This window comes from Sardina pilchardus, chromosome 22 (genome assembly GCF_963854185.1).
Source record: "Sardina pilchardus chromosome 22, fSarPil1.1, whole genome shotgun sequence".
NCBI classification, from domain to species: Eukaryota; Metazoa; Chordata; class Actinopteri; order Clupeiformes; family Clupeidae; genus Sardina; species Sardina pilchardus.
This window is the reverse complement of record NC_085015.1, coordinates 16,761,923-16,774,422: the sequence shown is the minus strand read 5'-3', so window position 1 is coordinate 16,774,422 and position 12,500 is coordinate 16,761,923. Positions and strand designations below refer to the sequence as shown.

General features: G+C 39.6%; 1 protein-coding gene across 5 annotated transcripts in view; it reads left to right on the top strand.

Annotated features, from left to right (window-relative positions):
* The window catches only part of qki2 (QKI, KH domain containing, RNA binding 2), a 58,092-nt gene extending 47,065 nt beyond the window's left edge, over positions 1–11,027 (top strand). For 2 of the 5 annotated variants that reach the window (XM_062526618.1, XM_062526616.1), the window contains exons 7-8: positions 2,317–2,391; positions 7,646–11,027. In XM_062526618.1, coding sequence (XP_062382602.1) covers positions 2,317–2,391; positions 7,646–7,662 — 92 coding nt within the window. In that variant the 3' untranslated portion in view covers positions 7,663–11,027. Of the gene's footprint in view, positions 1–904; positions 2,392–3,002; positions 3,062–7,645 lie in introns of those variants that run through there. The other 3 variants (XM_062526617.1, XR_009936913.1, XM_062526619.1) reach the window with 3 other exon arrangements.
* Positions 11,028–12,500: the final 1,473 nt, after the last annotated feature.

The window sequence follows — 12,500 nt, the reverse complement described above, 5'->3', positions numbered from 1 at the left end:
AAGTGTGTGTGTGTGTATGTGTTTGTGTGTGTGTCTGTATGTGTGTTTGCAGGATGCAACCTTTATTGCATGTTCTAATAAGCATGCATCTTTATGGATGTGTGTGTGTGTGTGTGTGAATAGATGGTGTGCACATCCATACTGTGTGCATGTGCATGAGGGTGTACGAAATTCTGTGACAAACAGTTCCATTGTAGCGTGTGTATGTGGAATTGTGTGTGTGTGTGTGTGTGTGTGTGTGTGTGTGTGTGTGTGTGTGTGAGGTGAATCGGCCGAGGTCAATCTCCTGTCCCTGACCCCCTGGCATGGCTCAGCACCAGGGCTTTATATTTAGTAGAGAGACGGCAAGCAACAGCAGGGCTGGGTACAAATTGCACTCGTGCCTCAAACCAGACGTCCTTCAACTGTTTTTAGTCCCTGTGTTTAGTCCTTGCTTCAGAATCAGCCGCTGCATTCACAGAACCACCAGCAGCACAGCCAGATGGCAATATGGCTATATTTAACCGCTAATGGAAAATCTGACTGTGAATTATTGATTGATGAGTATTAATGAATTAATTAGCGATTTGAGATTAGGGGGAGGTGTTTGGATTGTAGATTGTAAGATGAAACATTTAGGTTAATGTAACGTTTGTGTAAAGACAGCTCTAGGGCGTACTCTAGAAGCTATTTTTAAAATATAGCGTATATTAGCTAATGAGACAGTCTTATAAATCTTATATTGGGTTTCATTAGCTGTATTCCTTTTAACTTCCAATTTAAATACTTGGATTGAAGGAAAGTGGACTGGTGAAAATGTAGTGTTTAGGTCATGTGGGGTTGATGTAAAGTTAAACCCTTGAGTTTGGACGCTAGCGTTATGCCTCAAGGAGACTAATGGACTCCATCCTTTCTCTTCCTATAGGTATGGCTTTCCCAACGAAGGGCTAGTAGCGCTCTCCGATGAACTAGCACCGAGCACGCCTCTGCCTGAGTGTTAATGCGTGTTTTGTTTTACAGCTGCCTGGATATGAACAAACGAACGAACAAACGAATAAATGAACAAACGAACAAACAAACAAGCGAAAACTAAACAAACAAACGTGTGAAAGCGAAGACAGACGTAGCATTATGTCAGTCGGTTATAGTCAGTCAGTCAGACCAGACTGACTGGCAGGCAGACAGACAGACAGACAGATAAGAAGCTAATAACTACTGATGTTTACACTGGCCGTAACTATGGAGATTACTTTTAATTCATCTCTTTATTGTCTAATGACTCATGGATTAAAAAATAATGACAAACAAGCAAACGAAATGATATCTTTTAAACTATGTCTAAACTATTTTTGATCGAACTGATGTATTGACGCTCTCATAAAGCCTTAAAGTAGTCAGTAGAGCTGAATGTGTACAGTTTGAAACACTGCAGTCTGGTCTGAGGGGATGTCTGTTTAGGGATCTCTAAAACTGGAAACGATCGAGTCTCTGACTCCTTATAGGTAGGTGACATATAAAAGAGTGCCTCAGAATCGAAATGCTATTAAAAAGTAAATGGGATTAATTTTTATGCTTCTTGGTAGACTTTGACTTTTGGTTATAAAAAGAAAGTCTTCATTCACATACTGTAGTGCTCCATGAAAATATTCTACTTAAAACTGGAAAACTAAAACTTAAAAATCTATGACTATTTTGAACTTTGAAGCACCAATAAGTGTGCTGTGTAATGTAATGACTGGTGTAAATTCGGTGTGGATTTGACCAGACATATGACTAAATGTCCTCTATTACTATGGGCTTATGACAGCCTTTTGTAGGTGGAAGGCCTGGAAATGCTATTGTCTGTTTTGAACCAGGGAACACTACTTCAGTTCGCAACATGTTTATATTTAAACACAAATGTTTGTGTGGGAGATCCACAAACACACACATCCCCAGACTTGTACTACAGTGTTAAATCCAATCCAAGAGTCTCTAATGAAATGCGTGATTGGTTTTTCTCGTGCCTTACCTGTGCTTTTGTTTTTTTTGTTCATGTTTTCTTTGGTTGTTGTTTTACAAGTTTTTCTTACATGCTTGATGGATGGATAGATTTCTACTACATGTGTGTTTTTTTGACTTGTGTGTGAATTGCAACGACTGTAGGCTCGCCTTCTACTATCTGACCAATACTGACCGTGTGTGTGTGTGTGTGTGTGTATATGTGTATGTGTGTGTGTGTGTGTGTGTGTGTGTGTGTGTGTGTGTTTTCTTGCCGTGTGTGTTTCTGAAATGATCTTCTGCCTAATCTCATTCCCTCTTTTGTTTTGTTGGGTAATCCCGTTACCACGCGAACAGGGGCGGTGACTACTAAAGTTCGAAGGCACGATATGCGTGTCCATCCCTACCAAAGGGTTGTGACTGCCGATCGAGGTTAGTTTAGCTCCAGTCTTCTCCTTGTGTGGTTATGCCTTTAAAGTGTTGATTGAGTGTGGGTATAACTTTTTTTTGAGTGAAGTGTTCTTGTGTGTGTGGTCTTTACATGTGGGTGTCTGGGATTGGGTTATCGGGGAACACAGTCATATTACATTTGCAAGTCTTAACTTTAGATTGCCTCATGTCAGTCACAACACATTGTGTTTGAAGTCGTATTTATAAGCTTGACACGTTTCTCTGTATAATTTCAAATCCATTATCACACATTGTGGTGCACTTAAATTAATTTCATACATTTATCAAGACGGCAGCGATTTTTAGAACAGGCCAGAGGTGCATTCAAATTCTGTGAACAGAGGTGAATTTCTGGGGCGTGCCTATTTTTTGCCTGAACTTTTTTACTTAAATAGTTTTTTTTTTATTCCGTGTAAACATTCCAAATTGTTCCATGGTTCTGAAATCCATGCTTGTTCGCCAAGAATTTCTTCCTCGGACGGTTTGAACATTTTGCACATTTGAACACTTGCAGACATCCTCCCAAGCAGACGTACAGTATAAGTGTTTGAAAATGTACTTGATGAATATTTGCCTTTGTTTGCTAATTTCAGAGCACCTCTGGTTGTAACCTGGTCTGATTAGGCCAACCCAGACACTGGACCAGTTCAGGGTGTGTAGATTTCATTAATTACTCATTAGACAGACTTTCTCCTGGGCTTGCATGGGGCTAGCTAAAGCATAATGGGAAATGGTTTTCTGGGGTCCTACAAGGTCTATGAGGGGCGTTACATTCCCATATCAATCATCAGACCAAACTTGTACTTCAGCTCTCAAGGAGACGCTTGTCAGAAGCCCAGTATAAGTCATGGACAGTTGAAGTAAATATTGGAAGGAAACAAAAGCGCAAACACTAAAAAGAAATAACCATGAAGATAAGTCCAGAAGCCAATTCCCCTTTACATGTTCAAGCTGGTCCTCTAAGATCGATCCACCAAGGCCATTCAGAGGGGATTTGTGTGTTTGTTGTTAATAAAACAAGGACACAGCCTCCTTTCTGGCAACGAACGAGTAGTGTGCCTAACCGGGCAGATGTGCAGTCGTCTGTGTCTGTAGACGTGGCTCACGGCTGCCTGATCAGAACTCTGTTGTTTTGATGGTCATGTGACGGCCTTGTGACACAGTGGCAGTTGATGAGGAGCAACAGAGTCCTGAAAGGCAGCCTTCACTGTCTCTCTGTACTCCCCCTCCACCTCCCCTCTCCAATATCAGTTGCTTCACTCCTACTGGTTTTTCTTCTCTTTTACCCCCTTGACTTATGTTTCGAGTCCTCATGAGACTTGTCTCACTCGAGTCGGTTTGTGTTTTTAGCAAACCAAGCCACTGTTCCAAAATTTAAAGAGGGAGAAGGGGTGAAAAAATGCATTCCTTTTGAGCTTGGAGTTCTCAGAAATGGTTCTCAAGCCAGAGTTCCATGTAGTTTTCCGTTGAAGTGCACTCGGAATCATAGCCAGCCTCGTTCTCGTTTTAGTGGCCACGTACCGATCTGAGTCTCAGGCAGTCTTACTCGTTCAGACCACGGAGGGACCCAAATGTAATGATATCGCTAGTTAGCATCTGCGCGTCTCATTCTTGAGGATGTCTATGCCCAATGTTTGAATGCAGGTTTTCTCTGTGTGGTTCAAATTAGGCATTTGTAAGCTACTATAGATGTCAGGAAGTATACCTTTTACCGTAACTTCCTGGCTAAATCATCTATGCCACCATCACCCCCCCATGTTCAGATTTGTCACCTTTAACAGAAACACACACGTGTATGCACACACACAAACTTTTTCATTGTATCTGCATTGTCTTAAGATCGTCCTTTTAAACTTTTTTTTTTTATTTATACATTGTCATTGCATTGTATGATTTCATTGGATTGCGGATTTTTTTTGTGTTCTCATTGTGAATTTAGCTTGCATCATAATGTTTGTTTCTGTTTCTCGTTTTCTTGCTTTTTCATTTGCTAATTTCCTTTTTTTTTTTTTTTTTACTCCAGATTAGTTTGTTTTTCATTTCCTTTGTGGCAAAGACAGTCCTTATTCACAGCACTTTTTTATTTTATTTCTTTCGACGCGTCATGTTCAGCCTACTGCATGCCTAACGTAAACATGAACTGGGTCTAAGGGAATCTCGCAGTTCCAGTTTTGAAGAGAGCTCTGTAACAGACCTTATATTTGCTCACATTTGGAACACCACCGATGTGCCAAAACTGTACATATAAGATAAATGCTCGCTTATAAGAGGAAGTTAAATGTGAGAACCTACTGATGGATGACAGCAAAGCTTATGTGAAGTTAGTATTATAAGATCTTAACACAATCTTAACTATATAATGGAGAAACACATTTATATAAATATATATAAACTGACCCGATTAATGAGAAACAACGGTGAAATTGCACAATAGTGAAATCGATCTGGTTCAACCAACTGCCCTTGACGCTTCCTTGTATTTCAATCTTATTTTCAGCGTTTTGAATTATTGTTGAGACATTAATTACGTCCCTCTTCACTCGTATAGATGACGAGAAAAAAAAAAAAAAAAAAACACACCCACACTTTGTGGCTCGTTTGAGGATTTGTGGGTTTTAGCATAGCCTCATTGTGCAGTAAACCATTGCACACTCGTACAGAGGTCATTAATAACTTGGTGCTCTCTCTACTTCCTTCCCCTTTACTACAAAATGTGGCTTGAGAAAGATGTGTGGACCGTATAATGAGTTCATCAAGACAAAAAGAAAAGGTAAAATATAAATATATAATATAAACAAGATTAGGTAGATGCACAGTAAATTCTAACGTGTAATTGACATGTAAAACGCTTTCCAATCTGAATTTGCTGGGGCAGTTTATAAACCAGATCCATTTCACTTGAATCATAAAGGGTATTATATTTTGACGGGGTCTGGCATCCGTAAGTTTGATTTCTCCTGTCCCCTGACACATACTTATATAACATCTCACATCTTTTGTCAAGTCACTCTACTTCCTGGTTGCTGCCTGGTCATCCTGACCAATCAGGTGGTCCCACAGTCCCAGTGACCATTCTAACGAAAAGTGGTGCTACTGTACTCTAGCCTATAAGCTCTCGGATGCCAGGTTCCGTTAAAAGAGAATTACTTTTTTAAAATTAGGTATCACTTTACTTGAGCCTTTTGTCTCAGAGGAGACATACCCAGGTCTTAAACGTGTTATGGCCAAAGTTATGTCCTATAAACGGTCATTGCGATCATTGTCATCTAATGATTTAATGGTGTCACATTGCCACTAACGATCGTTGTCATGACTGCTGTCAGAATTTAGATGCCATAGCAGATTCTATATTGTGCTACTAAAGCCATGCTTTCATGAAAATGCCCGTTTATGGTAATGTGATCTTTAATCTTTCAATCTTTAAATTAGACCTTTAAATGACCAGACCTTCGCTAAGGTCACAACCATTGACATGATGTGGTATTTGACATGACATGTTTAGGGTGTGAATATGTCAGTCTAATGATGGAAGGTTCTAGTAAAGTGCTACCAAAAATGATACGGCACAAATATGAACTTTGCACTGAGAAGACGACAAATAGATCATTGCCAGCTCTAGTCTATCTACAGACAGGGCACACATGGAAGAGCTAAGTGAAATAAAAATACACAGAAACTCAGAGACCTCATAGAAAGATAAACTGAGATGAGAGAACTGCACGTTAAACGTTTAAGAGAGAGAACAGAGTTGACATTTAAACAGAGAACTATTCCACATTTTTATTTTTTTGGTTTTGTTGTTGTTTTTTTGTTGTTGTTTTTGTCTTTTTCTATTTGTTTGTTTGTTTTACTGTAAGCTTCCTTCATTTCATGTGGTTGATGATGTTGTTGATGTTATGTGATTGCAAAAAAAAAATAGAAAAGAAAATCGTATATACCTGTGTGGTTCTTTTTAAAGAAAAAAAAACTTTATGAAAATGATGTGCTTAACTATAAACAAAAAGCGATTATGATTTACCAGATGTCTATTGTATTTGCAAATAGCAACAATATGCTAGAGGGATCTTTGTAGGCAAAGATAGAAATATTCAATCTCAAACATTCTTGTGTCCTACAAAATATTTCCTTTTTATTAGGGGAGGGAGGGAGGGGGGGTTCCACTTTACAGGGTGTTAAATGGAGATGACTCAGTATTGGTATGAAGTTTATTTTCTATCCTATATTTCAGATTGTTGTCAGTGAGTCTCAGAAGTAGATTTTTTTTGTTTCGCTTGTGTGATAGCATTTTCCTTTTAGCCGCACCTCTGCAGAAGAAGAAGAAGTATGTTTTTTTTTAGCTCTGCCTTGTATGATTAGCATCATGTTTTCATACTGTTTGTAAATAGATACATAAATTGAAAAGCAATAAAGTTTCCATGACTTGGAAAAAAACAACCCAACAAAAGTATAAGTTAAAGTTTGTTCAGTCTACCGAAACAATTAGCATATTAGCATTGTTTCCATATGTCCCCCCCTCAAATCACCTTGGTAACAGCTCATGACCATCCTCATCATCACTAGTTGCTTCGATGCTTTTAGATCCAGGATGGCGCCCTAATGCTTATTAGCAGTCAGAGGATAACTACAGTGTCGATTTAATTTCTCCCATAAATCTCAACAGTTCACACCGTGATTTGGCTCGCTTTTGTCTCATGTAGCTTTCCACCTCTTCCTTAGTCGATCTTTTATCTCGAGCTTTCAGATGTCTGTTGACTGCTACTAACCATTTGTAGTGCCATTTCAAATCCATTGAAACTTCATAATTGATTTGACCCCTTTGCTTCTTTAACCTTTTTCACATTAAGGGTGGGGTGGGGTGGGATGGATGGGAGGGTGGGGGGTTGGGTGGGGTGGGGTTGAAATCATGAGGCTTTCATGATTTTTATTTCCCTGCTGTGTTGTTTTACGTTTCTGTAGTCAAGCGCTGGGTGGGTGAGAGTGGGACGAGAGAGCAGCAGCGCAGAGCTCTTTAATGTAGCTGTGGTATTAGTTTATTTGTCATGTTGTCATCCGACCGTCACTAGCTGAAACTAATCTCCTTTTTTCTATCTTTTTTCTTTTTGTCTCCTTTCTGTTTGTTTGTTTTTCCCCCTCCTCCTTTTTTGTCGTTTATTATTTTCCTTCCTTTTTTTATGTCCGTCTCTGTTATTATTTTATTTTTGTTTTGTTTATTTATTTTTTTCTCCTAACCACCCAGCCGCCACCGGCAACTAACCTTTGACCTTCTGACCTCTGAACTCTTCACCCAATGATGACCTGACCATTGCCTGCCTGCTGACCAGTTCTCTGACCTTGGCTCGTCCTTCGCTTGTCTGTCTTGCGGTTGGCTCTGGTTCGGTGTTCTGGCGAGCCGGGACGCAGCTTTACCGCTTAACCCAACAGCGGCTCGGTGGTGAGGCCCATCCACTCCTCAACAACAACCCAACCCCCCCTCCCCTCTCAAAGACTTATCCTCCATAACACACACACACACACACACACACACACACACACACATATACACACACACACACACACACACACACACACAGAATACGGTATACAACCTCCACTGGCCTTCTTGGGCTAGGTGAGGTAGACTGGGATGAGGGATGGGGCTCCAAACCTGCACTGAGGCATTGTAAAGCAATAATGAGGTCCGGTCCACTTCCACTGATAGACATGACCCTACACCTCTCTGTCAGCTACGCTACACTACACACACACACACACACACACACACACACACACACACAGAGACACACAGACAGACAGACAGACACACACACACACACACTTGGTGTAATGAGTATGACTTTATTTTACATGTAGATACAGACCTATATGAATGCACACACACACACACACACACACACACACACATACCCAGAGGATCAGATTTTATCCTGTTTTTGGTGTGTTTTTCATGGTCTACAAAGTGTTTTGAAGGAAAAAAACAGTTGCCTTTCTGTAAGCATTAGATTTCACATACACAGAGCGGGATGTCAGGTGGGCTTTGGGTGGGACCAGTTTGAAGAGGTTATGTGTGAGTGTGTGTATGTGTGTGTGTGTGTGTGTGTGTGTGTGTGTGTGAGTGAACGAGAGAGACAGATGAGAACATGTGTATGTGAGTCAGTTGGGTCCCTGATAGGTCAGAAATGACACATGAACATGTCCAGGTTGCTTCCTTTTTTCTATGGTAACAACTTCAAACTATGGGATGTATAAGCCATGTTTGCCTCCAACTCGCTTCCAACCCATGTCATACGCACACATCATGAAACCTGAGAATGAAATGAAATAACACTCAGCCCGAAGATCAACACTTTTGATACAAAGGTGCTTCAGGACCGAAAGGAGAGTATATTTTTCTCAATGCAATCCTTTTGTATCAAACTTCAGTATTGTCGCATTCTTCGATGAACAAAGATAGAAACCTTTCTTTGTTTGCATTGACGAGGACATTTTTTAAGAGACCAAAACAGCCTTTTGATTGTTTTTGTTTTTCTTTTTTAAATCAAACATTTATTTTTGTCAGTGACAAAAAAAAAGAAAAAACCTAAAGAAGTGCCTTATTTTACACACGATTGTGGATTTTGAATGTCCCAAGGGATGTGCTTCTATTCACATATCAGGTTAATCTTCTAACTAATTAATTCAAGTAATAGACAAAAACACATAATACTGGTGTGTGCGATTTTTTAAATTGTGCTACTGATGTAGTGAAAAATGTTTTGGTAAACACTATCTGAAGCAATGACAGGAGGGACTAAACTATTCCCAGCATCTCACTTTTATTTTGAAGCCATCTGTTTTGCATTTGAAGCCAAACCTTACCCATCATTTGCCAAATGTTTGTAGACTGCATCATTTCAGGTGCTCCAAGTAGTGTTCTGGGAAGCACCAAAAAAACAGTAGCCTTACAAAAATTTACACATTTTATTTTTTCTTTTAATTATTGTAGCTTCTTTTGTTTGTAGCCTACTCCAGCTAGTCCATGTACAGACTTGGCACAGCTCTGACTAGAGATCCCTCTCATGTAAAGTTTATACGTCCTCCCTCGCTCCTCGGGCCTCGATCCTCACTGATCTACAGTACATACAGAATGATGGGGCGCCAACAACGAGTCTATCCCTTCGTCTATCTTTCTTTATGTAGATCAGTGAGGATCGAGGCCCGAGGAGCGAGGGAGGACGTATACACTTTACATGAGAGGCACCCCAAGATACTGGGGTTGAAGGTATAGCAACTCACACCACATGCAATCATCCTGTGGTAACATTTTTGACTCTTTGAGCCTTATGAACTGTTACGTAAACAATTCGGTTTCTCAAATAGTTCATCTCAACGGAACATAATTTTTAGATATTTGGGAAAATAACAGTTTGATTCAGAGTTACTGTTAATACATAATGAACTGAAAGGAAGCGCAAAAAACATACTGTTTTTGCCGTAACTCTAAAAAAGTCGAATTCCAATGTCTTCTTATCCTCTGATTTTTTTTAATGATCTATGCAACCTCACATTTCTGTTGCAGTATTCTAAACATCCTTTATCATGCTCCACGTTGGGTTCTGAAGTTGACTTTCAGAATATAATAGTCATATAGTATATGAAATAAAAACAAATAAAGCTCAAAGAAAGGTAGCCAGGCCAATCAGCTTTCCAAAGCAGATGGGGGTTTAGACAACACTGTGATGTTAGATTTGATCATTGAGTCACAGCAATTCACTAAAAGAAGAAATATCTTGGAAACATAAGTCCAGTGAGGGAAATAACTATGCTAAAAAAATACAATACAGTACAAAAAAGGAACAGTAGTTAAAAAGAGTTGTAAAAAATGCATTGTTGATTTTCCACTGACACTGTCATCAGGAAGGTGGATACAATCAGGAAGTTCAAGCTCTAGGCTAGGAACAGACAGTTTAAAAAAAAAAAAAAAAGTCTTGAGCTACAGAACTGCCTGGTTTTGTGTCTCACTACATGGTCATGTGAATGGTTTCGTATCTATTTCTGTTTTGTCATTTTACACAGTGCCATAAGGAATAGTTTTGAAGGGGATGTGATGATGCTGATATGTTGTTTTGTTACATGTGTGGGGAAAGACTAGAAGCAGTTTAAATGCAATATATATATACATATATATATATATATATAACATTGCAGTTGATGTGTTGATGCCAGTGAAGGTCTCAGTGTAGGGTCATGTTTTTAGTTTCATGGCGTCGCATCAGGAACTGAAGTTTGTTTTACTTATTTAGTTGTGTTACATTATGTTTTGTAAGATTTTTTGTTGAAGCCCTTTACGTCAACAGTATTATCATAGTCAGTTATCTTGCTGTGTTTTGTGTGAGTGTGTGTGTGTGTGTGTGAGAGAGAGAGAGAGAGAGAGAGAGAAAATGTTTTTTTCTTCCATTTTGTTTCTACATTCAACATTTCAACCCCAGATAGACACTGTTTTTTTATGGTGCCCAAGTACTTGCCTACGTGAGGAGTGAACATCCTCTGATATTTATAACCCTTGTAACAAATTTATAATGTATTTTTCTATCATATTTTGTATGTGAGAAATAACATTAAATTACATTTCCAGATTTGAACAGTATGCCTTATTGCAAAAGACGATTTGATAAAAATAAAAAAATAAATAAAAATGGGGAGGGGTAGATTACCAGCCACAACCCATCACTGGGGCAACAGAACTCACCTAATGTATAACAAAAAGCGATGCCATTGGTTGTTTTTTTGAGGGGGAGGGGGCAACAGTGTAGGCTATTGGTGGGGGCTATTGGTGTAATGCCATGAGGCCTTGCAGTATTTAAGAAAATATCTGGGAGTTGCTTGTACTTTCTATGAGACAAAAAAAAACTGGTGGACTGGAGGTCAAATGGCTTGTCTTTAATTTTGAGTTTTTGATGTTGCTTGCATTCTGTGCCTTTCCATGTAAATCGAGTGAGATATTAACCATTTAGTATGATTACTATTGTTTTTAATTAATAATCTTTTCTGGCCAGCAGTACTAACATTTTGACAAGCTCTGTATCATTAACATCTGTTATAATTTCTTCTGTCTGCTTTGGTTCGATTTAAACATGAACTGTTTGAAAATTAAGGAGAACATGAGTGTCAAAATTAACTTTTTACAAATTATATACATGCTGGACAAAATAACTCTGTACTGAAAATAGCAGTATATTAAAATCATAGTTTTTAAAATAAACTAACTTTGTCACTGTCTCCCTGTAGCTTCTTAATGTGCCTATACACTTGCCTACTAATCATGAGGTAGTTGTGAGCGATTTTTCCAGACAAAATGGCATACAGATGTCAGAAATCAAATGATAGTGTGTTGCTGCACAAATGTAATGGTTGTTTAATAGGCTGTTGCTTAGACATCATTTTAAAATGTGTGTGTGTGTGTGTGTGTGTGTGTGTGTGTGTGTGTGTGTGTGTGTGTGTTGATGTGTGTGCGTGTGTGCGCGTTGCTCCACTTTATCCAAAATATCATATAGGGAGATAATGATGAAACTGAAGAAAAATGCATACGCACACACACAAACATGCACTCACACATCATGTCATTATTACTCAATTACTTACCCATTGTGTGTGTGTGTGCGTGCCTTGGTGCGTGCGTTTGTGCGCGTGCGTGTGTGTGTGTGTGTTGTGTGTGCTTCCAGCTGTTCAGGGGCCCTGAGGACCTCACAGAGGTAAAAGAAGACATGTTCTTTATTTCGCCTCCTACAGTATGGGTGCCTCTCATTTGGGCTTTTATACGTTCTCCCTCGCTCCTCGGGCCTCGATCCTCACTGATCTACATAAAGAATGATGGGGCGAAAACAATGGGATAGTTCCCAGTGGGAACGCCCCTCGAGGATCGAGCATGGAGGAGGCATGTTGAGAAGCACCTTATGAGTCCTCCTGTAAGGGTGAGGGGAGAGGAAGCATGCCCACATGTGCTAACACTGGACAGGGGACACCAGCAGTGCATGGAGGCCAACTGTGGTGCAACTGGCCACAGCGCTAGTTGCAGAGAGAGGCGCGCTCAAACTCCTTCCACTTCTTCGGGTGTG